Here is a 26,515-nt window from a genome sequence, read left to right as displayed (position 1 = left end):
CTTCCATCAGTTACTGGATGGAGGCTTTATGATGACAGTTAGGGTATTCACCAATCTGATTACCAGAGTAGGCCAGTTCAGGCACCTTCTTCAATATTGCTAGTAGTCTAAGAATACACTTTCAAATCCAAATGATGCTATATACTTCATCTACTCTGTAAGTATATTGATTCTTTTCAAAACAGCCTTTTATTTCATACTTTCTTGCTTCTGTTTTTGTTTGACAGGCCTAGTAAGTATTCTTCTGAGGACATAGATTATACTGATGCTTCTTGCCTGCCACTCAAGCTTACCTACTCTCTCTAGATGTACAGTAAGCATATATTAATGCTAGTGTAGAACAGGGACTTCCACCTGATCTGTATGTTACAATCTGGAGCATAACATCCATATTAACAGACTGAACACGTAATGAAATATTCTAAACATGAGTCTGCCTCACTGTCATAATGACCCCCTAGGAAGGCAACAATTCATATGATGATTGCCCATTGGTAGATAATCCATAGTATCTAACAGGTTTTGTTTTTATTTACTTTCTGGATAAAGAGAAAAAGACAGAATGGATTTTGTTTAACATGGCAAATACTAAAGCCGTGAATAACAAATAGAAAGAGTGATTACAGATTTATCGTCACTATTATTAATGTCATTACCATTATTATGTAACCTGTATGAGTGTTTAGCTTATACATATGTGTGTTTACATATGCACATGCCAGAGGAAGTTATTGGATCCCCTGAATCTGGACTTATACCCCTTTTTTAACTGTCATGTTGTTGCTGGGAACAAAACAAAGGTCATTCTCCACTTGAGTAGTGAGTCTTCTTGACTGCTGAGCCCCAACTGTTTGACTGCTGAGTGCTGACACACTTATAGCTGTGAAGCCATCTCTGCTAGCTCTGCAAGCTCGGGCATAGTTCTTTCACCTCTGACTCCGGTCTGAACCTTCACTGGTTGAGGCAGGTAACAGTAGGACTACGTGAAGTTACTTCCATGCGGCTTCTAAAAGATCTTTTCCTAGATGTAAAGAAAACACTAGGATAGGGAAAGGGAGACAGGTTACTCAGTGAGTGCACAGGATAACTAGATGGGAAGAATAGTTTCTCATGTTTTATTATATAGTACTGTGACCATAGCCAATCATAACGTAATGTGTATTTCTACATAGGCAGAAGAGGAATTTATGAGTGGTCTCACCACAAAGGAAGGATACACATTAGAGGTGACAGATATGCCGAATATCCTGATTAGATCACTGCATAGTGCACACGTGTCTCAAAGTGGTCCACTGCTTTTATACACACATGCAATAATAATTGAATTTAAAATAATAGCAATCTCCTCCACCATAAAAGATCCCTGAAAGTTTGGTGTTGCTGTAGATAACCACGATAAGTCATGCCACAGTTGCCTGATAAATAGTGGGAAAGCATGTCTGGTTGCCTTGGTTTCTCTACCCCAGCTCCCCAAAACTTGAAAGCATCAGAAAGATATACAATGTGCAAGCAGTTTCAACCTACACATGTTATGTGTTATCTTTTCCCATTCTCCCCCCCCCTTCCTCTTCTCCTCTTTTTCTTTCTTTCCTTTCCATCTCAATATGTTACATGGAAACTTGGCATATACTTTTGGATGTTCCTTTTCATCATGTGAGAAAGACAAATAAACAAGGGTCTGAATTTTGCTAAGCTTAACAGAGAATGACCACAATCAGCAACCTGTTTTCAAATTACTGCAGATACTTTTTGGAAGTTCTTAATCAAGATAAATAGCAGGGAAACTGAAATGAAAGAAATTTTTCTCCTCAAAAATCGCTGTAATAACATAGAGTGAAAGCCTCATTTCCACTGAGATGATCCCCAATGCCTCAGCACAAACAAGGCCTACCACAATCCCATGAAATAATTTTAGAAGCAATAAATTATGGTTCATTCATTTTACACAAATATTTTGATATCTTGAACTGGCTTGCTTGTTCAAACTGATCGACTGAGATGGAGAACTACAGAGAGAGAGAGAGAGTACACAGAGAAACTGTTTTTTTTTTTTTTCCAGTCAATATGGGGATTTCTGGTGAGAATTGGGCAGGAGCCTGAATCAGCTGCTGCCTGGGATGTCAATTGTCTCTCCTCAGACTGGGAGCAAAGCTTACCTGAAGACTGAAAATTTACCTAGACATTCCCCAAGTTATTCTAAAAGCTATGAGGAATAACTTCCCAGGGCAAAAACGTTTCAAAATCTGCGGAGGGTGACAGGTGACATGGTAGCATTTCATAAACATAAGCAGCATGCTGAAATGGAAGATTTCTTGGTTTCATGGGTTCAAGCCCTACAGTGAAAAGCGAGGTAAGATGCACACTGACTGTTGCCTGAGAAGAGGTGTGTAGTGAGGAAATATGTCAGGAAGTTGTCACAACAGATTCACAGAAAGGAAATTCTTTTCACTGAACAGACTCCAATGTGGAGTTTGATGTTAATTTAAGCATTTTCCATTTAAAAACTAATGTTGGATTAGATACAAATTTTAATGTGAGGAATCATCAGTGCATCAAATTGGTTTAGAAAACCAAGTAATATATCTTCAATTCTAGTCCTCTCGAAGCATTTTTATAAAAAACAAAAAAAAACTTTAATATTTTCCAAGCAGATTCATAAAATATTGTTTACCTGGAGACAAAATTCTTTGTATCTTATTATATATTTAAAACCTTCAAAAAGACCAAAATAATAGAAATCTACCCAGTGCTAAAAAGAATTGTATCTTCTACGCAAATATATTCCATTTATTTTAATGTATTCTAAGAATTTATTGATATGGCTGGATATGTTTAAGAGGTAGAGTGCTTGCTTAGCATATTATCTTAGTCTGTTGATGTGAAGAGACAACATGACCACAGCAACTCTTATAAAGGAAAGCATTTAATTGGGGCTGGCTTACAATTTCAGAGGTTTAGTCCATTAGCATCATGGCAAGGAGCGTGTGGCACACAGATAGATACAGTACTGGAGATGTAGTTGAAATGTCTACATTAGGATCCCCAGGCAGCAAGAAGAGAAAGACTCTGGGCTTGGCTTGGGTTTTTGAAAACCTCAAAGCCTACCCCCAGTAAAACACTTCCTCCAACATGCCACACCTCCTAATACTTCTCAAGGAGTGCCACTCCCTGATGACTAAGAACTCAAATCTATAAGCCTATAAGGCCCATTCTTACTCAAACCACCACATATATGTAAAGTTCTAGTTTCATTCTCAGTACCACAAAACAGCAACAAAATAAATAAAATGATTAAGTAGGTAAAGTGCCTTAGCCAAGACCATCCTGCTAGTAGCAAGTCACCTAAGTGAATAGAAGACATGACAGGCATCCTAAATAGGCATTGTTGCCAATACACTGAATTCTTACATGCAAGCAGGTTGCCAATTCATCCTAACCAAAAGTCAAGGAAATCAATATGCTGAATGGAACTAACCTTTTCACTTCCAAACCAGTTGTTCCCTTGTGTGGGTGCTAAAAACTACATTCGGGATTGGGATTTGACCTTGATTCTGACAAAACAATCACCTTTTCTTGGGTGTTATATTAGATTGTAGTAGCTGTAACCCTGGCAGGAATACAAAGTTTGGTATACTAATGACTTAAGTGAGCTCCCAACAAAAACCTATGATGAGTTCTAGAGATGATGTGTGCCCATTCACACATGCACACATGTGCATGCCCATGCAAACACACACATATACATCCTCTCTCTCTCTCTCCTCTCTCTTTCTCTCTCTGTCTCTCTCTCTGTCTTTCTCTCTGTCTGTCTGTCTCTCTCTCACACACACATACACACACACACACACACACACACACACACACACACACACTGGCATATGCTTTCAAGTACAAATCCCACACGCTTTCTCTCTCTTTCATTTGCAGTACTGAGGATTAATCCTAAATGCTCGAGCACTCTACCAGGGAACAACATTAACCTGAGAAGGTGCATACTTACATAACTGAAAATGTAAGGAGGTATTCTATTTTGGGCAAATTTCACTATCTACATACAGAGAAGGGCACCCTTATATTGTCTATTATGTTTATACTCTAAAACTAAGTTCACAGAGAGCTCTGTCTAGGAGGAAAAAGACATCTGGCCATCTGGCCTCCTACACTGCCCACCATTGGGTAAATGTCTGTGAAAAAGGCAAGGCATGGCTTATACAAGCATGCACCATGACCACCACTCCATTTCAATAAATCATAACCACCATATATCTTTACTTCAGCACACTGCACAAAGATCCCCCTTTGAAGTAAATTAATGAAATGTTACATTTAAATGAGGCTTTTCCTGTAACATTTGTACTCACAAAGTTTTGATCTAATAATGAATGCTGTCTTTAATTCCGTGTCTATATAGTAGAAAAGTTTTCTTCATTTTCAACATTTATTTTTCAATAGACACATGGGGGCTGTACTTTTATGAGGGGCATTATTGCAATGTGATACACATCAACAGTGTGGAATGTGAAACTCAGGAGCAGTGGTACTTCTATCTCCTCAAATAGGAGTGCCTGGGCACCAGGTGTGGAACAATACTCTTGTGAGTTCTTGTCCTGTTGTTGAACCCTCTGGAGGTTTTCCTACGATGCAGGCTACTGTCATTTTAAAATTTATTAAAAATTGACAAAATCATGTTTTTATCCAATATATTATGTCATATTTCCCCAGCTATCTTCTACCATGCCCCTACTCCTAGTCACCCTCATCTTCTTCCAGCTACTCCTCATATAGTCTTATGTCCCTCATTCATATTCTTTCTCGGTCTCTCTGACTCTTTCTCTTTCTCTGTCTCTTTCTCTGTCTCTCTCTCTCTGTCTCTCTCTGTCTTTCTCTCTCTCTCTCTCTCTCTCTCTCTCTCTCTCTCTCTCTCTCTCTCTCTCTCTCGTATTACTGAGGACTAGGCATAGATGCTCAAGCACTCTATCATAGAGGAACAACACTAATCTAAGAAGGTGCATACTTATTCCAACTGAAAATTAAAGGAGGTATTCTATTTTTGGGTAAATCTCAATATCTACATACAGAGAAGGGCATCCCTATATTGTCTATTATGCTTATATTTTTTAAAACTGGGTTCACAGAGAGTTCTGTCTGCACACAGACAGCAGTGTACAGGTGCTCCCTGCTACCCCTGCTGGGAATGAACACCCTGCCTTCTGTGAAAATGATGGCATGAAGATGCATCTTGGGTGAGTCGCTTCCATCAACTTCTCTCACCACCAATCAAATGCAGTGAAGAGACCCTTAGTGCCAGTGCTGTGTCCCTCTGTTCATTTAACCCTGATCAGTTGCGCACAAACACCAATCCTTTTGCACAAGTTAACTTTCTTTTCCATCCTGTCATTTTTCAAAGAAGAAAATCAAATAATTTAGAAATAAATCCATCTAATGATGAGAAGTATATCTTTTTTTTTTTTTTTTTTTTTTTTGGTTTTTCGAGACAGGGTTTCTCTGTGTAGCTTTGCGCCTTACCTGGAACTCACTTGGTAGCCCAGGCTGGCCTTGAACTCACAGAGATCCGCCTGGCTCTGCCTCCCGAGTGCTGGGATTAAAGGCGTGTGCCACCACCGCCCGGCCGAGAAGTATATCTTAACCAGCATCTGTCTGCATTATAAAAGACTGGGGAAAGAGGGTACCAAAAGACTAACTTTATTAAAAGGGAGCCTTTTCCTTTTAGACGGTTGGGACTTCAATGGAATCTAGTTTCCAGAAGGCAGGTAATTAAAATGCCAGGTTAGGTTAAGAATGTGTTAGATGTGAGCCTCAAGGTTTCTCAGCAGATGAAGTCCTAATCACCCTAGTCCCATCCCTGGGAACAGCACGGTGGAAGGAGAGAACCAACTCTGGAAAGTTGCTCTCTGATTTCTATGTGTGCCAGGCAAGTGTGCCACCCTACACACACACACACACACACACACACACACACACACACACACACACACCACAAAAAGCATTTGTTAAGAAAAATGTGTTATTTGAAAGATCATATGGTAAAATGAAATGAATGCTTTAATATCAGAGATATAATTACATTACACACACCATGGAAAGAGAAGCTGAGATGGAAAGGCTAACACAGAGTGTACCATTTCAAGTTTACTCATTCCAAAGTCCTTTCTTAGCCAGCCATGATTCTGGCTTCCACAGCTAGTGCTTCCTTTCGGATTAGACAATCCGGGTGGACAGTTAGTTAACCAGCCAAACATTGAACTTACATTTCCTTAGTCCTATATTGTTGTTGTCCATATACAAGCCAATATGCCACTTAAATAGCCTAACTAAGTGGCTTCATCATGATCCCCAGTAAGACAATGTAAAGTAAGGGCATGTCACACACACACACACACACACAAAAAAAAAAAAAATAATAATAATAATAATAAAAAAAATAAAATAAAATAAAAATAAAAATAAAAACTTCCAACAGCCCAGAACCTCACAGTCTAGGAACCATAAGGCTCTGCCTGGGTCAGTGAAGGAAAGTGGCCTCTGGGTAACACAATCACCTGGAAGGTGGGCAAGGGAAGACTAGCGGAAGGAAATGCTGAGAGATAAGAAGAAGGTGTAGGGAAAATAGCAAATCCTACAGAGAGACAAATACTAGGGTAGACAGACAGGAGTGTGGGGCATTGCAAACACTTATTTTTTTCTACTTGGAATGTTAATTTTGAACATTTCAAAACATAAAACCAAAACATTTCATTAGCCAACAGCATAGCCCTTTGATCTGAGCCTTATTCAAATACCCACCCATCATTTTAAGTCCTCTGAGGAACGTTTTTTTGTTTTGTTTTGCTGATTTTTTTTAAACTATGAAAGTACATTCTACAGAGGTCAAAGGAAAACAAAGCTATAAATTATGCCACTGAGCTAACTATACTCAAAAGAGTTGCTGGAAATGGCAATTGCCCTCCAAAAGGAGCTTTATTCTGTGGCCAAAAGTACAGGTGGGAAAACAGTAACCGGGAATTTGAAAGCTGCATGGCAGTCTTGACTGCCCTTAGCACCAAGAAGAGACACCACTATTTTTGTACCACCTCTTCCTCTCAGAGTACAGAGACAGGTTTGCTTTCAGGAACCCAAATCACAGTTGCATCACCTTGACTTGGGGAATGGGCATGAACTGGAAGCTTGCCAAACATAGAAGCACAGTTTTCAGTTCCAGCTACTGCAAGCCTTTTTTTTTTTTTTTTAATTTAGGCTCTGGTACTCCATTCATACCCTTCCACACCAAAATCCCTCCCACAGTAATTACAAAAATAGCTCCTTTCCCCATAGCTTAATTGGCATCTGAAAAGAACAGGGATCTAGAGAAGCAAGTCACCTAGAGAGGGAGACAGAGGCAAAAGAGCAGCAGGTACCCATCCTGTTAGTTCAGCAACTGGATAAAGTCACCACTGAAACCTTCAGTGACATGTTCCAAACTTGTTGTCTTCCCTAGAGAGCTTTGTGGCTGTCTGAAAAATAATCCCAATAACACTCCTCGAATAGACCTCACTATCTTTCCAGTCAGGCCACTGACTGTCGAGGGAAATGTATTTTAGTACTGCACAGCTCCAGCAGCATGTAAGATTATTCCCAAACACCCAGGCAGCAAGGGCTCTGGGCCTGCCCCAGTGTTTTCTTGCTGTTTCCACCCTGTAGAAGGCAGAGAGAGAAGGAACACCTCTCCGCAAGACCAAAGAACAGCACGATCTCAATGGATTTTCTCTAGTGAAAATTCTAGCAGTGTTGACAATATGCAAGTAGCTATTTTGTCTTGAAGCAAAAGATAACTTAGATTTTAAATAGAAAACACCGAAGTTCTGTAAATTCTCATCGCACCAAGTGCATGGGTACCCCAGCTCCTAGTGCATCAAAGGAAAAGTATAAGGAGTAGAAGTTTGTTCCTTATTTTTGGAGCAATTGAAAAAGAATCTGCTGAAGTGCAAGACTGAAGAGTTACAGTCATGTAAGTTCGGGGCTAGAGAAGTCAAAACTGAAAACCCTCCAAGAATTCTGACCACCTGCAGTCTCTCTTCAGATGCATACATCCCCAGAACTGTCTTCCTATGGATCAGAGCAGGATTCTTTAGCAACAGCAGCCTTGTCTTCATACAGCATGAGAAAAGATGCTCATAACCAGCTCAGAATTCAACGCTCTTCACCTCGAGACCCCAGCCATCCACTGCGGATTCTCCCCTCACCACCTCCAAGGCATTTCCCACTCCAGGCAAAGCCCTTGTTCTCACAGTGCATGCATTTTTCAGTTCTGGCAAACTGAGCCTTGACTTCTCCATCATGCAGCCATGAGTTGATTTTGAGTAATTTTGGAGCTGTTCTCCTAGAACCTGTCCTCCTAAATTTTAGTGCATGTGAGTCACTTTTTAGTCACACCATAGCAATGTCCAGGTGCCACTGTTGCCTCCTCCCCTTCTTCACAGCTGCAGTGATTTGTTTTGGGAACATGAGTGATGTGAATGCGTGTAACTTCTCAACATTCCTCTGCTAATCTATAACTCCTAGGCTGTGATGGTGTGATAAGACACGGGGCCTTGGGTGGTGATGAGATTATGAATGCCATTGTTATCCTCACAAGAATTAAAATAAATCCCTCATTCCTTGTGCCATGTGGAGAGAGAGCAAGAAGACAACATCTGTGGCCAGGCTGCCATCACCCGCTGAGATCTCTTGGCACCTCAAACTTGGACTTTCATTCATAACTGAGAAATAAAATTCTGTAGTTTATAAGCTATCTGCCTATGGCACTGTGTTGCACTAGCCTATCTGGGCAGAAACAACAATGAGCAACTTCATACCCTCAGCACCTTTAGGTGCCTCCTAAAGCAAATTCTGGGGAGGTCAATGATGCTGCCAGCCACTCTGGCTGCCCCTGTGAAGACAAGCTAGCCACAGAGTTCCCATGACATCTAGGGCCCAGGAACACAACCATCTCTGTCTTCTAGAGGGGTGTCCAAAGCCTACCTCTAGAAGCACTGCTTTGCTTGCTCCATCTGTCTTGTGTGCGCATCAACATAAAACTGAAGTAATGAGTTACCGTACACCCTGATTCTGAATCTTGTGCTCAGGTAGGGAGAGGCTGGACATATGGTATCTAAAAAGATACATGGAGTGGCTTTGGCTTTCTCCAGTATCAAATGTGGAATTGTTTAAACCAAATATGATCTATTAATAGTATGGCCTTCTTTCCCTCAGTCCTTTTAAGGATCCCCAAAAAACATTTTGCTTGGGAAGTCCTTGTGATGCACTTAAAGGACTCCATGGTTAGTATCAGCCACATAAACAACACTGTCTTTATTTAAGCTGTATGGCCACCAACTAAGGCACGTTTTATTGTTTGCATAAAGTGACATCTCCTCAAAAATTTTATGTTGCACAACTTGCAAAGGTTTTATTAAACTGGTATAAGAAATCTACAGTATTCTCAAGCATAGAAGTCAGGGTAATACACAAAAAATTGATGTTTGAGATGTGAGGTCTGTGTGGCAAGTTTAGTCTACCCATCCTATGTAGAACTGATATTTATTTATTTGTTAGCCCAAATACCCAATTATGGTATGATTTATAAAATGGACAGCAAAGCAGTGTAAACCCAATCCATTGAAGTACCAACTGTTCTGTCTGTGCACTGGGTGGGTAGCATTTTATCTTGTCTGTTTACTAGCCTTTACCCTAACTATGGACTATGTGAGGGCATAGACATCTCCTGCACGCTGCTGTCATCGTATTACCCAACACAGTGTTCAATAAATATTTGTTGAATGTGGGAATAAATAAATGAGTAAATAATAAGACCACATTAATTCTACTGTAAACAGGAGGAAAACAAGCAAATGTCTAGAGGGAATGTTTTACTTTTAGAGAAAGGCTGTAAATATTTGATAATCTTAAATTCTAAATATTAAAAAAATCTCCATTTAATTTAGGAAATTCATCATTTCCATAATCCACTAAGTTCCCTTCGTAATCAGTCCCCACTCATTTGTTTCAGTGTTCTTACCTAAAAAAGCCAAACGTGGTGAACCATTACTGTCAGTCAGATTGGCAATTAATAAATCCTTCTCAAATGCCATCTCTTATGATCTTTCTTACTGAACCTTATGTGCAATGAAGATATTATTTACACCAGAAAAAGGAATAAACAAAAAGAAATGTCATAAAAAAGTTTTCTACTAAAATCTTCTTGGCACATTACATCTCTCTAACATCAAAAGCCATGGAAGAGGAGGGTCAGTAAATAATATATTAAATATGACTATGTAGAGTGGAGGACCATAAGCCTCTTAATACAATCATCCTTCTCCATATCAGCCCACCTATTCAGGTAGACAGACAGACAGACAGACAGATAGAGACAGAGACAGAAAGACAGTTAAAAAGCAAGGGAAACTGAGAAAAAAAATCTCCTGTTTATACAAAGGCAGTAGATGCATGCATATGTGCTTATAATGTTCATCTGTCCTATTTCTGCATGACCCTCCCAAATCCTACCCCACTGGCTGCATATTGTATTGGCTGAAGCCAATGGTCTAGTCCTGCTCACTGTGTATATCAACACACTATTACGACAGTGCTACCTTCCATGGAGTCCAGAGATTCTCCTGTACCCAGGTAAACAATGCTACTGTGGATTCATGGATCATACTTGCCTAAAGCATGGTCTATTTTATTTTTTTCATGAAAAGCAGCAGCAGTTGACATTGACAAACACTCACAGCCAGCCCCTTAGGTAACTGATTCAATGCTGCTACATCCAGGTCCTTATGTAACTGTAATTGTGAATTTTAATTTTCAAAGTGACATGGTCAAGAAAGAAGAAAATATCAGTGAGGGACTGTCTAGACCAGGTGAGCCTCAGTTCATGTCTGTCAGAAAGAGTCTTGATTACTAAATCTTAACTAATAAAAAGTCTTTGCCCACTGTGTTCACAACCATTACCTGGACAGAGGCTCCTAAAATGCTTAAGTGTAAACAATGGGCAGAACACTTACAGGAGCATGTTTATTTCTCTCCCTGCCCTTCACTGTGCATGTGGCACACTGTTTAAGGTCCTTTCCTTGACTTCTCAACAAAGATGGACTGTAACCTGAAGAAACCCTTACTCCCTAAACTTGCTCTGGCAGAGTACTTCACTGCAAAACCAATCAAAACCAATCCATCTCCCATATCCATATCCCCATAATGAAAGAGCCATTTGAAGCTCAATTCAAGAGTACCACAAGTTTGAGGATTACCTGAGTCACATATCAAGTGTCTATCTCAAGACCTCAAAAAGATTTGCATAGGGAATGAGACCAGAGGCATGAGCAGGCGTTTCAAAGACCAGGAAGCAAAGGTGGCAAGTAGTAACTATGAAATGTCTCGATTTCATCAGAATTGAAATTCATCAGAAAATAAAATTCAAGTTAATGAACAGGTGCAATTTCATACTCGCTGTATTATCAAAAAGTGAAAGAAAGACAAAGAAAAAATTCAGAAAGAAAACTAAAAAACAGAGATCATTGTATATCAATGGTAGATGTTTAAAATGGTCACTTTTCAAGGTAATTTAATTCCATTTAGTCAAGTTTGGAATATAGTATGTTAGGCCTGCATTCTGACCATTCTTAGACATAAATGCAAAAATTCCTTTTGTGATGTAGAAGAATGCCAGATATTCCAATGATTCACTGCAGTGGTGGGAACAGAGGAAGGTTGGCTAGGGCCTGTGGGTGTCATTCAAGGGTACAGCACTTGTAGGAACGAGATAATGCAATCAGAGAGGAAAGCATGGGAAGAGGTGCTTCTTAAAGTTGAGCTCCATGCTGGATGAAATCTTATCACACACTGGTTATGGCAGATAAGATGATAGTCATCTTCTAATTGTTATCTAAAGACATATGTTACTTAGGCAACATACACACATATTATGCTCTCTCTATGATAACCCTGTCAGTTATACAGATGTTTCTGGGGTCCCTTCTACTGATCTAAATTAGGGCTTTTCAACTCACTGGGGTAGACCTCAGTCTCTACATGTGCTTCACAAGACTTGGAATTCTTATTCACAACAAAAATATCTAAGTAGAAACCAAGAAACACGAATTTTCCTTTGTGTTTAGGTACAGAATATGTGTCAGCTCCCAGGCAGTCGCTCACTCCTCTCACCCTATAGAATGTGGGATTGAATCCCGGTCATCTCAGGAGAGCTCCTATTTCTGATGCTTTATATTACAGATAGAAGGAAAAACGCAATGCAAACCTCAGTCACAGACAGAAGAAAGTCGGGGAAATGATGCTAAAGCTAAAAGCTGACTGCAAAGTATGAAGTTTACTTGACATGCACTGAAATATTTATCTGTAATATATGACAAAAAGAAATTTCTCTTTTACACTAAGGACAGGTCCCGGTCCCACTGCCTGGGGGCCTTCCAAACAGTTCAAGCTAATCAACTGTCTCACTTATCCAGAGGGCCTGCTCCAGTTCCATGGGGGCTGGGAGGACAGGGGAATCCATGGCTGATATGCAAAATTAAATTAATTGTAAAATAATAAAAAAAGAAAAAATTAAAACTCAAAAAAAGCAATTTTTCTTTTGACTTGCATAGCAAAGAAGACAGAAGGAATGCAGCAAAAACCATCAAGTAAAATATTTTCATGATACAAAAATGGCACTGAAATGGAAATTCTTAAGACCACCCAACCTTGACAGGCATAGCCACATGGGATTGAAAGAGGAACGTTGGTCTGACTTAGAACAGTGCTTCTGTGTGGATGAACTATCCCACCTGACCAGATCTTGAATGCTGCTGAGAACCATGGTGCATTCCTACCTTTCATTTTTATCCTGAATGTCAAATTCTGCTCTTCAAACTGTATGGCTTCCTCCTGATGAGACTTAAGCTTCTTAGATCCTCGTGCATGTAGTTAGGTATCAGTGTTTCATTTAAATAATGTACACCTTTAGATACAGCTTTTGCTTGTGCATATACATGTATGTGTGTGTGTGTGTGTGTGTGTGTGTGTGTCGTATGTGCATGTGTAAGTGACTTCTGGGTGTATATGTGTGTCTGTGGAGGCCAAAACCCAATACAGCTTCTCTACCTTAATATTTTGAGACAGGATATCTTTGGTTGGACCTGGAGCTCACAGCTTCAGATATGTAGACTGTCCAAAGAGTTGTACAGTTCTGTCTCTGTCCACCCCAGCTTGAGATTTTACACCAGCTACATGGGTGCTAGAGATGTGAAATCAGGCATTCATGCTGGTAATGGCAATTTTCCCCCTGAGCCATTATCCGACTCTCTTTAAATATCTTCCTTATCTCAGTGACTTCACTTTCAGGAAGCTCAAATATAAAATTAATGCTAGTGGTAATTCAGATTGTCTGATATAAGTACAATCCTTTACATAGCTTTTACTATCTATTTTCTCTTATAAGCAGTTGTACTCAGATACAGTTTTCACAAATTATATTGAGGTAGATAGAAAGACAGAAAGCAATCACTGAGTTTGTGCACGCATGAGGATTCTGATTTTTTTTTTTAAAAGAGGGCCTTAGTGGAAATAGAATTTGAAGTGTTTGTAAACTTAAGTTCATCAAAAACAAAACTAAGGTTCCATTTAAAACCATATCGTGGAAGCAGCTTGAAAAACACAGAGCTCCATGCTGCTGGAACTGCAAATGTGTCACTCACTTGCAAATATCCTCTTCGGGGTCTTCCAGCCCAAATCTCTCATCAAACGTCAGCTGGATCCGCATGTTTTCATCGGCTGCAACTAATCTCCACACCAGCACCGTATTTCTCGGGTAAGTATGTGGAAACTTCGGGCTGTGGATGGTCCCATTAGCAGAGACAGTGACAACTCTCTCATGCTGGGGATCTTGCACTCCTAAAGCAAAGAGACAGTCATAGGGATACTATCAGAACAAATGTCTCCAAAATCACAGGCTTCAAGACAATCGACTACTTTTATTATTCACATTTGATTCCAGGTGTTGAAGTCAAGCATGCATTCTACAATGTAAATCAAGTGTCAATCCTTTCAAAATGTATCATTTCTTTTAAAGCTACGTATTTTTACTATGGAAGGAAAATGGAAAATCATTCTTTTTAATATAGTAACTGAACTGTAAATCACTAACTTTTTGGATTCTGAATGAGTTTGATATAATTCTATAATTTTATAACATTATTTTTTTAAAACAGGATCCCATGTAGCCCACACTATCCACACACTCACTATGGAGCTGGTTTTAAACTCCTCATTATCCTGTGTGCATTTTCCAAGTGTTTGGATGATAGACTTGAGCCATCAAGCCCAACAATATAATTACATTTAAAAAAATACAAATAATTATTAGCTTCCTAAATAATGTTTGCCTTGGCTGGTTAGACTGTACTTATTTCATAGTTTGAATAAATTTTATTAATGAGAAAATATGAAATGCTTGGAGAAAAAGAATTTGAGGCTACATAAGTGAAATGAAACACAATATAAAGAGGTCATCATTGTCTCCCATATCTGATGGAACTGTCAACAGCAGACCACACCACAAGGTTGCAGACCTGTCTATCTGCTCTAATTCCCAGTGCCTGAGAAACTGAACCAATGAAACCAAAACAATGCCAATAGGAGCTTATTATTTCTACCTAGCTGTATCTAGTAGAAGCTTAGAATTTCAGAGGAGCTGGAATTGCTGACTCCACATCTTAGATGACCTTCCAAAACAGAGTTTCTCAACCTGTGGGTAGCAACCTCTTTGGGAGTTACACATCAGATATTCTGCATATCAGATATTTACATTACAATTCATAACAGTAGCAAAACTGCAGTTATGAAGTAGCAGTGAAAATATTTCTATGGTTGGAGGTCATCACAACCTGTGGAACTGTATTAAATGGTCACAGTATTAGGAAAGTTGAGAACCATTGTTCTAAAGTAAAATAAGAGCAAAGTAATGGCCTTGAATTTTGTTACAAGAGAATTTTGTGACCAAATAAAGACAACAAAATATAGCCAAGCTTGCAGCATTTCTCAATGCTTTACCTGGTTACCATGATTATTGGATTTCTAAAAGAAGAATATATTGTAAAATATGATACCTGAGGTCCCCTGGTTGGAGTATCTTCCTATCGGTAAAATGAGATATTCATATATCTCCCAAACTACATGGCTGATGATATCTTTTTTTTCTTTTGATGTGTTTGTAATTACATAAAAAAGCAGACTTTAATCCACTTAGAATAAAGAACTAAGATAGTGAAGTCTTTAGGCCCTTAAAATTCATTCACAGAGGAAAACAAACAAACAAAACTAGCAAACTTTTAAACAGCAAACTTTTAAACCATCCTTTATTCAATTTCTCATATAATGCTATGAAAAATGTTACAAAAGCTAAATGTACCTGAGCACATGAAGGAAGGAGCATGGCAGGATACATGACAAGATGAGTTGGCAGTTTCTATCCTCACAGTAGCATCTGGCCACTTATGATGGCAGGTCCTGAGGACCACTCATATAGAGACACACTACAGCACACTGGGCCCTCATGGCAGTTGGATTCCAGAGAGCTGAAAGCATCCTTATCTTAAGGCATCACATTGGAGCCTGTTTTTCAATGACTAGGAGCTTAGATGTATGGTTACCTACTGTAATAGAGTAAGTTCTTGATACCAGCCTTTGGTCATGTCCCTTCAGTCTACAGCAGTGTTAGTACAGCCTATTACACTGTCACATTTCAGATGCAGCTGGGCACTTTCCTTTTCTTTTTGTGTTTTGATTTTCTGACATTTACTTTTCTCACACACTTTCCCTCTCTATAACTTTTTAGTCAATTTCCTAGTTTTCTTATTCTCCAGTCATTCTCATTTTTTAATTTAATTTTATTATTTTGTATGTATGGGTATTTTGCCTGTATGTACGTCTGTATATCTGGTGCCCACGGAGACCAAAAGAGGATGTCAGTTCCCTTGGAACTGTAGTAACAGATAGTTGTTAGCCACCATTTGGTGCTGGGAATCAAACCTGGGCCCTCTAGCAGATTAGCCAATGCTCTTTCTTAAAATTACAGATTTCACACTAGTAACCTCACTTTCTTAGTGATAGGAAGGAGTCTCACATGTCTGTCCATCAAGCCCTCCTGGCCTTGTTGAACTCTGCTCAAGTGTGGGGCCTGCTGACTCAGATCAATCAAGAGGCAGATTTCTTGGGAGGACATAACCCAAGTATGCAGAGCCCATAGAAGAAGTTGGATTCATCTTAATCTGAGAGAAATCATGCAATGTGAGAGATTCAGTGGGAGAGAGATTCTTGCTTTGACCATGTAAGATGTTTTAAAGCTTGAGCAGAGGACCAGAGATGCTAGGCAGCAGGGAAATATGAATCTTATTCTGTAACCTCAAGAAACATGAAGGCATTGAAAGCAATCTCTTTTCAGCTACCCCCAGAAACAATTATAATCTAGTAGACCGGTTTAGGTCTCCTGAGACCCTGAGCAGGAACTCTGTTACATAGAGCTTGCCCTGGCCACATAAAAAAGTATGAGTGAATATACAGGCATTCTTATGTTACTAAATTTGTGTCAATTTCCTATACACTGTTAGAAAACTAACAAACATTCTATTGTACAAAAAGCTTGGATTGCAAACATTTCCTTTTGTTTCCAATCTTCAACAGTAATTACAGCAATTGAATCAAAGTTTTGCTTAAAGCTATGTTACTAAAACCAGGTTGATAAAATAAAATTTAGGAATAATGAATTTTTAAAGAGATAGAGATGAATGGTACCAGGCAACACTGTTAAGGTGAAAGAGCAAACTGTTTCATCCTTAAACTACTCAGGGTGAATTTTTCATGGTATTAAATAATGTAGTGCCATATTTTTCTCCATACTTTGACTAGTCCTTGGAAGCAAGCCTTTGTTCAGAAAATTTTCCTCTTCCTGGGTGTTAATGATGGATACTGCTTTTGACTATGCTTACTTACATAAAATAATCATGGCTCGAGGCTAGCTCTGTGGCAGAACACTGGCTCAGCAGATGCAATGACCTAGATTCCATCCCCAATAGCACACATACAAGAATAAATAAATAAGTAAATAAATATATGAATAAATAAGTATAAATATATGAGTAAATAAAACCACTATTTCTCTAATGAAAATAGCTTGACACCAGTATATTTCTTAGGATCAGAGAGGGATCTAGCCTCATAAATTTTATTTTAAAAATGACCATGAGCTATTGAAATATTTACAGATTACTTAAGTTTTTTATTAATTAATTAATTAATTTTGCCTCCTAGCCAAAGCCTCCCCTCCCTACTCTCCTCCCACTCTATCCCTCCCTCATCCCTTTCACACCGCCCTATCCATGCCTTTTCTGTAACCACTCAGAAAGGGGCAGGCCACTCATGGGCTTCAGCAAAGCATGGCATATAAAACTGCCATAAGACCTCTTCCTGTATTCAGGCTGGGCAAGGCAACCTAGCATGAGAAATAGGTTCCCAAGAGCCAATCAATTGACTGAGGTCAGCTTTTGGTCCCATTGCTGGGAGTGCCACATGTGGACCAAGCCACACAAATGTCACTGTGTTATTTTGATTTGCACTTCTCTGATGACTAAGGATGATGAATATTTCTTTGAGTGTTTCTCTGCCATTTGAGATTCTTCTATGAGAATTCTCTATTTATGTCAGTACCCTATTTTTAAATTGGATTATTTATTGTTGGTTTTTTTTTTGATATCTAGTTTCTTGAGTTCTTTCTATATTTCGAAGATCAGTCCTCTGTTGGATTGGTGAAGATCTTTTCCCATTCTATAGGCTGCAATTTTGTCCTATTAAAAGTATCCTTTGCTGTACAGATACTTTTCATTTTCATGAGGTGCCATTTATTAATTGTTGCCCTCAGTGTCTGTGCTACTGGTGTTCTATTCAAGAAGTTGTCTCCTGTGCCAATGCATTCAAAGTTCTTCCATCCTTTCTCTTCTATCAGGTCCAGTGCAACTGGATTTATGTTGAGGTTTTTGATCCACTTGGACTTGAGGTTTGTGCAGATTGATAGATATGAATCTATTTGCATTCTTCTACATGCCAACAGGGTTTAAAGATAGAGTTTCCCTATGTATAGTCTTGGTCATCCTGGAACTCACTCTGTAGACCCAGCTGGCCTTGATCTCAGAGATCCATCTGCCTCTGCCTACTGAGTACTGGGACTAAAGGCATGTGCCACCAGTGCCTGGCTATATTGAAGGATTTTTAAAGTAAGCTATCTTTCTATTTTTCAGTTTTTTTATATCCCCCTACATGTGTCAAAGACATATACAGCAGTAACTTGCACAGCAGCTAATATCTTAATCAACTGTTTTTCTAAACACATCTATTAATATTCAATATATATCCTACTATATTTCAAAACACATCCCTTATATGCAATATATACTTGATAAATTTAGCATCCATTGTCATATAAAACTTGGAATAGTGGTTCTCAATTTGTAGATCACAACCCATTTGGAGTCAAAAAAACCTTTCAACAGTGGCCTTATTCCATCAGAAAACACAGATATTTACATTATGATACACAATGGTAGTACAATTACAGTTATGAAGTAAAAACAAAAATAATTTTATGGTTATGATCATTGCAACTCTATTTAAGGGCTGCAGTATTAGAAAGGTTGAGGACCACTGATCTGGATCAAAACTGCTAGCTATTAAAAGATTATAACTCTATTTTCATATACACAATCAAAAGTTCATGACTAAAGTACATATACTTAGCTCTCTGTTACTTAGCTCTCTGTTTACATTTTTTGCCTTTATAGTTCATGATTTAAATAACTATCATTTGAAGAAAAAAAAACCTCTAGCCCCTCATTGTGGTAATAAGAATTGTAAATTTTAATTTAAGTAAAATTTCAGCTTCCAAAATTCACTTCAAAAGGTGAGGTAAACAAGGCATACCACCAACCTATGTGATTTGCAGGTGACAGTCACTATTTCATGTAGATCTCAAACAACTAGGCCTCTAATCAAAAAGGGAAAAAGAAAGGAAGAGGGTGGAGACAACAACAAGCACTACACTCTACCAAATTAAGACTCGGCACTACAATTCTGTGGTCTTTACAGCCATGACCCCAAAAAAACTTGACTGGGAATGTAAGCATAAACACGTCTACAGTACCGTACAGAGAATGTGCCTAGTTTAATGAACATTTGCTTTGCTCAAAGCCAGTGACAAACACACCCAAACTACCAATAAAACACATGCTTGTAGTTAAATGACTCAGCTACCAACATAAAGGCTTGCCATGTGTATGAAATAACAATCCTTGTATATCATAGACAAAAGGAAAGACTACATGAAAGACTTAGGTTTTTTTGGAATTCATAGTTATAGCCAATGCCATATTATCTGGCCCAAATCCTCTTAAGGGAACAACGTTCAAAACTAAAATGAGTCAAAAGCAGAAAAAAGGAAAGAGTAGAGATTAATAATGTAAGTACTATAAAAGTACTGACTACATATATACAGCTGAAACTCAATTATTCAGATATTAAAACAGTTTATTATTAAAGCAAAAGAAATTCCTTATGAACTTCCATGCATTACATATCAATGATTCTTTTAAAGACATATTTGCTATGGTTGTCAGGGAGTAATATAGCAGGAAGATCATAAAGTCAATAAAATTTGTAATATTTCAACATCTATTATTGGTAAAAATAACATTTAAATGGTTTATTGATAATATTTAACTCATGAAGAAAGACAAATCATCTTGTCTCTTTGCTCACACATACCCCAAGTGCTGGGATTACAGGAGTGTGCCATCATAACAAGTCTAATACGTTAATATTTTACCCTGATATTAGCAAGAAAAAAAGACTATAGAAATTAAAGTTTGATAAATAAAATCCGGCTTTGTCTATGAACTCTAGCACATTCGGTGTATGTCTGGCAGAATCAAGGCAGTTATCAGCAGTGTGTCACCACCCACAGGCTGGAAGACTTCACAGATGGCCTGTAAGATGTGCAACATGCTCCCTTCCATGTACATGTTATTTTAAAATGTTCAAAAACATTTCTTTAAGAATCAGAGCATTGATTGCTAATCCTTATTTGACAAGCTCGTGTACTCACTAGTCCTATTTGTGCTTTGGTTTGCTTATCTTTTTATTAGATATTTAATTATCTATCATTTTTCCTATTATCATCCTTCCTTATCTTCATCTTGATAATTTGTTTACATGGCTAATTAACAAATTTCATTTTAAGAATAGTGAAAATCCTTTGACATACAGCATGGATGTTTGTACATATATATTCATTGAGTCCAAGAACAGAAACTAGTTTTTCTAGAAAAGTCAGAATGATGTTACCATCCTCTTATTTGTTTATTCAGAGAAAAAGCAAACTTGAATTTCACACCAGAACAAACACTTCCTATCCATTCTGTCTCTATAGAAGAACCCCACAAGCCCTATGGAATCTTAACATTCTGCATAAAAATAAATGAGTAAGATAATACAAGAAACATGAACCCTGGATTTTAGCTTTTGTCTTACCATTGTTTTAACCATTGTTTTACCAAAATCTACTATTTCCAGTGTCTTTAATACTGTAGCAGAACAACAGAAAGATAATCAACAAGCCTAGAGCCTGCTCTCTATCATAGTTTACTTGTTAGGAGAGCAAACAACTTCTAACAGAGAGTGGAAGAAGGGATTGCTGTACTAAGTGTACAACAAAAACTAATATAATTGTTTAAGATATGCCCTATTAAGGTTCTTGGACTTACTCTAGCTGATACACTTTTGTTCCCCCTAAAAGGAGTAAACTACCAAAAAAACTGTTTAACAACAGAGACATCAGAAACTAAACAGAGCCCAGTCCTCTTAACATAGTAATTAGTAGGGCTAACTTGGTTTCATACTTGGCAGTCCAACTAAGGAGTATTCAGCTACCAAAACTGACTGCAAATGTAACCTTTCTACAATGCACTCAATGTTTTCCACTGTCTGCTACTTTAGACCTGCAAATATAGAGTATAACAGACATTCTGGTCTTTCATAAGACAAACGGTTTTATAGAATTATGTAAATGTTATCTAGTCTGTTTCTTATAGGTGTCACTTACTCTCACATACTGATATAATAAAGAAATATGTATCCCAAAACATAGCTGAAAAGAGTGCTATACATTATTTCAGCATTTAAAGAGTTCACCCTCAAATCCTCAGTTTGCAAAGATTATTCCTGATAAGGATACTAATGGTTCACTCAGCACAGTTAAATTCCATCATTTACATTATATTAATTCTTGGTTAATTTCCATCATTTGTATTAGAGATCTTAGCTGAAGTTCATCTACATAATGTATTCATATGTGAGCCAAGAACCTACACTGGAGAGTACTCATTATTGAGATTGAACAGTTTCTTAATATGAAAGCTTATTTTAAAAAAATAAAACATGTTCAGTAATGTTACATACTCTGGGAATGTATAACACAGTATTATAGTACTTATTTTACTTAAGCTCTAAAATATGAATCAATCAAAGACAAAAATTCTGATATTTGGGGAAAGCCATTTGATACTTGCTTTTTATTAACTGGGGATAATCATATACTATTTAAAAATTTATAATATTAAAAAATTACATAGCTATATATAAATGAATGAGAAAAGCTGCTCATAACACTCTAATTCAAACAGAATGAGGAAAACAATAAACCATTATCAAATTTCTTGATTCCATTAATCAGGAAGCTGTTATATGAAGCATAATGATATATATATATATATAAACATAATGGTATATATATATAAATAAATGTTTATATATATATAAACATCCCACATTTCCCAAGAACAAGTCCGTGGAGCTCCTGTAGCTGTGACTTCTAGGCAATTGTTTAGGAGTTTGATGAGGAAAAGCAGCACTTTATCTGAAATGTGCTATGACACCATCATTTACAAAAGTTTACAATTCCTTTGAATCTAAAGATATTTACATTTCTCTTGAATCTAAAGAAATTGTAAGAGTAGAGGTACTTGGTAGATGCTTATACCTGGGAAGTGTTCATGCACAGTGAGGAAAAGTTAAGCATAGAGAGTCTCCTTATTTGTTACTCTGAAGAAGTAGGAGATGAGGGTTGTTCTGGTCCTACTCACAATGATGGTGGAAAATTATTAATATAAATTGAATTTTGTCATTGTCCAGATCTCATTATCATGGCATTTGGAATGAACTCAATGGTCTTTTCTCAGTATTTGAGAACAAGATAATTTGAGGGTAAAATGAGATCCTGAGCTATGCTGGCTCTTCAACTATGATAACAGAATATATAAATGTAATGTTTTTAAGAGATCAGAGACCATAAGTGAATAATAAAATTTACATAGGTTGATGGAAAATGGGGTGCTTCAGCTATGTTTCTTGAGTGATATATATTGTAAAAACAACAAAGTACCCAGTTGCAGCAAGCTATTTAATCCCAGCTTATTTTACCACCTCCAGGGACTGTGGGAGAAGAGTGAAGATGTGTAAATATGAAGACTTCCCTTCATTCCAGAACAAATTTGAATCTATCCACTGTCAGTTTCTCCGGCAACAGCTATCTTTGCAAGATCATTTTAAAAATAGAGTCAAAGATAAAAACACATTCATCCTAAGATGAGGAGAGGAAGGCTTAGAGTCCATAACAGAAGCAATTTTGTTTCAAAGAGCAACTGAATCTGACTTTCCCAAGTCCACAAGAATGTCCATCTGTGAAGGGAGGTTTTCCTCTGATGCTCTTGTTATCACTCCTTCTTTGATCATTATTGAAAACTCTGTATCGTCTAATCTTAGGAGGCTATTTCTGTCAAGTTGGATGCTGTTAGATCTAGATCTTCTGCTGGAAGACCTGAGATCTCTCTTTGTGATATTATTGCTGTTTATGTTAGGCTAATCCCTCAGCCAACAAATGGACCAGCTGCATTCATGACCTCCCAGGATGTGGGCAGACCTGTTTGAACAGAGCGCTTCCTTGCAAATTCTTGTCCTTGCAATCTAATTCTAAAGTTGAAAACTATCCACTCTTATTCCTTATAAATTTACTTACTAAAATAAGTGAAACTGCTAGGAGATTTTGAACAACCTAGTGAGCAAATCTGGGGGAGGAGAGACAAGGATAGGAAAATTCTTTGAACCATGCTTAATTTAGTAGCAGCAAATGTAGTAGTACCAATTATCTTGACAAATGGCTGTTACTCCAAATCTTAAGTTGAGAGAAAGATTTGCAAAGAAAGCTGTGCATGGGCAAAAGCCTAAGGACAACTATTCCTAACATTTTTAAATACATATGGAGGTCTTATGAAGATTCTGCTGTAAACCGCACCAAGCAAAAACTATTTTATTGCAGCTACATTTTATATATTTTATAGCAGAGCAGTATTTTATAGCAGAGCAGTATAGATTATATACTGCAGTTTCGTCACAATGGTGCAATCTTGATAACAGTAAGCCAATACAATTCCAAAGAGTTTCTTAAGGGATAACAAAAACCAAAATACCAAATATCCCCCCTGTCTCTAACACACACACACACAAACACACACACACAAACACATATTTGCTAAGACTGACTTGTTAATTAACTAGGAAGCGTGATTCATTTCCTTCTACAGATGGAAATACTAATAAGTGAAGGCTCAGAAAAAAATTCTAAGAATTCTAAGAAACACCAGAGGGTAAAGACGTATATCCCAGAAAGAAACATATTCCCACTCTCTCTAAATCCTCACACTTCAAATAATTAATTCAGATAGTGTTCTCTTTACCATGTCAGAGAGTCTACAGAAGTGAGTATATTCTATATGCATTTATGCGATGAGCGGAAGACAGGACTCAATCACTAGAATGACCAGATAGAAACTCAAAGTTACGCAGACATAAAAGACTGTCACGATGAAAGAAAAGCCTTCATATCTATATCTGTTCACACGGGAGGACCAGCCAAGAGCACTATATCACCTGAAGTTCTCTCATTTCATGATGGCTCGTTATAGCAACCGTCAGTGCTGGGACATACAACACAGTGTGTGACAGAAAAGTGTATAAATTCAGAGGAAATAAAAATGTACATTCAGCTTACCTTTTAATGTTCTTTCTCCTCTTTTCTATGCCAGTCCAGATGCTGGGGTATAGTTCCTCCCTGCCAGTAGATGGAGATAGTAAAATTGAGTCTTGGTGACCTCAAATCCTAATCTAGGTGGTTCAGAATTTTCAATTTTGGATTTTGGAAGTTAAAAAAATAATTGAATAATTGAAAAACACAAAGTTTGTAAAACTGTCTGAGTCAGTCAAATGAACTTTGATTTGTGGATATTAGTGCTAATTTTTATAGGAGAGGGTCTTGGCTGGCATAGAAAAAATATAAGAAAGAGCATTATTTGGTAGAATATATAACCTACACACTTCAGTTCTCTCAAAACTCTCTCATTCACTCAATAATACCTGTATTTACTCTGAATATGTTACTGGCTAAATGTTTAATGTACATTATTCAGTTAACATTTTAATAACTCTGTGAAATTATTCTTCCCCGAATCCATGCTGTCCCAGAAACTGAATTTGTTTAAGTCCCATGTGGTGATTCTTACATGCCATGATTCTCAGTACCCCTAAGTATTTATGTCCTCTACTTTAGGCTACTAGGATCTTCTTACTACTGATAAAGGGGCTTTAGCATTACAAACCCCTTTGGTAGTGTTAAAAACTGGTTTTGTATTTTTTTTTTTCAAATCAACATATCCTTTCACAATTATCCAGAGAGAAATTTATAAAGCCAAAATGTCATCATTTGTAGAGATTAGGTGGATTAGTTTTAAAAGAACAAGAAGAGCCAAGGAACAAGATACATGACTTTGTTTGAGGACTGCGTTCTTGAGACCAAGCTTAAAGGGAAAACCATAAAAGTCTGTGCTTGTTGGCAACACCTTATGGAAACAATATGGATACTGTCACCTTTAATATCTAGTGAAGTACCCCTCGATGATGATAAGGAAGCTAACTGAAGGCTATTTTAAACTGAATTTAACACCTATGGAATGATGAAATCACTGGTCCTCCTTTCCTCACTCAATATATACACCCACTGAGCCACTGTGAACAGACACCACTCCTCTTCTATGTCCCAAGCACAGCATAAGTGCCAGTGCTACTTGTGAACATGATCTGTCCCTTGCTTTCAATAAAACATGTTGTGGGAAAACAGCATTGTACAGTTAATCAAATAAAAATATTACAAATTTATTCAAAAATGGCCTCCCTAAAATAGAAGTATATCCTTGTATAGAGTTACCTCATCACACTTTCCAAAAGAGGACACTATTTTGTTTTTTTTTTTTTTTTTTTTTTTTGGTTTTTTGAGACAGGGTTTCTCCGTGTAGCTTTGCGCTTTTCCTAGAACTCACTTGGTAGCCCAAACTGGCCTCGAACTCACAGAGATCTGCCTGGCTCTGCCTCCCAAGTGCTGGGATTAAAGGCATGCGCCACCACTGCCCAAATGAGGACACTATTTTTAACAGTGCTTTATAGGTCTTACGATTTTTAAGTTGCAAAAGTATTTTCCCGGAGAGGACAATGACCTTAAATACTAATCATATCAAGAAGAGTTTTCCTATGGAAATAGCATCATGTTTCCTAACATGGGTGGTCATAGAAGATTTTGTTTAAAGCAATACATTCATTTTTTTATATTTTAATTGTGAGTGTGAGTGTGTGGTGTATGCACATATGTGTGTAAATGCACTTGTCAGTGCAAGCATGAAAAAGCCAAAAGAGAATGCCAGATTATCCCTCTCTATCACTGTGTGGCTTATTTTCCTGAAACAAGGTATCATACTGAAGCCTGTGCTAAACTGGAGAGCACTGTGCACCAATGATCCTCTGATCTCCAGTCCCATCCCAACATTTCAGTAACAGGCATGTTCATACCAGCACCCAGTTTTATATGAGTTCTGGGCATTTGATCTTGGGTCCTTATGCTCTTACATGCTGAGACATATCTAGAGCCCATACCAATATATTTTTTAAAATAAAAGAGAGTGACAGTGTAATATCAGATACACAGATATAAACCATAAAATAGTTCCAGAAAACTTAGATATATGGTTATCTTAATAACAAAAGATAGCATCAACCTTCAATCCAAATCACCCTAGTATAATGGCTATCAACTCCCTTTCCATCATATTAAATGTCACAGATCATGTCTACAAGTAACACTGGCACTTACATTCTGTTTGAGACAGTGAAGAGGAATGATGCTCTTTCACAGTGGGTTGGGTAGATGTCCTGTATTGAGTAAGAAAAGGAGGACCACTGATTTCATCATTCCATGAGAGTAAAACTCAGGTTCCTGAAGAATGTAGGTTTTCCTATTTGCATCCTCTTCAGTTTAGCTCATTGAGTAAAACTTTTTCTT

The 26,515-nt window shown here is 37.7% G+C and overlaps 1 protein-coding gene across 1 annotated transcript in view; it reads right to left on the bottom strand.

The window, feature by feature from the left end:
- Pdgfc (platelet derived growth factor C) overlaps window positions 1-26,515 on the bottom strand; it is a 172,590-nt gene that overhangs the window by 56,853 nt on the left and 89,222 nt on the right. Inside the window, exon 2 of the mRNA XM_059265521.1 lies at window positions 13,731-13,926. Coding sequence (XP_059121504.1) covers window positions 13,731-13,926 — 196 coding nt within the window. The remainder of the gene's footprint in view (window positions 1-13,730; window positions 13,927-26,515) is intronic.

Source organism: Peromyscus eremicus, chromosome 6, assembly GCF_949786415.1.
Source record: "Peromyscus eremicus chromosome 6, PerEre_H2_v1, whole genome shotgun sequence".
In the NCBI taxonomy this organism is placed as follows: Eukaryota; Metazoa; Chordata; class Mammalia; order Rodentia; family Cricetidae; genus Peromyscus; species Peromyscus eremicus.
The sequence above is the reverse complement of the archived record's forward strand: the minus strand, read 5'-3'. Positions and strand labels throughout refer to the sequence as shown.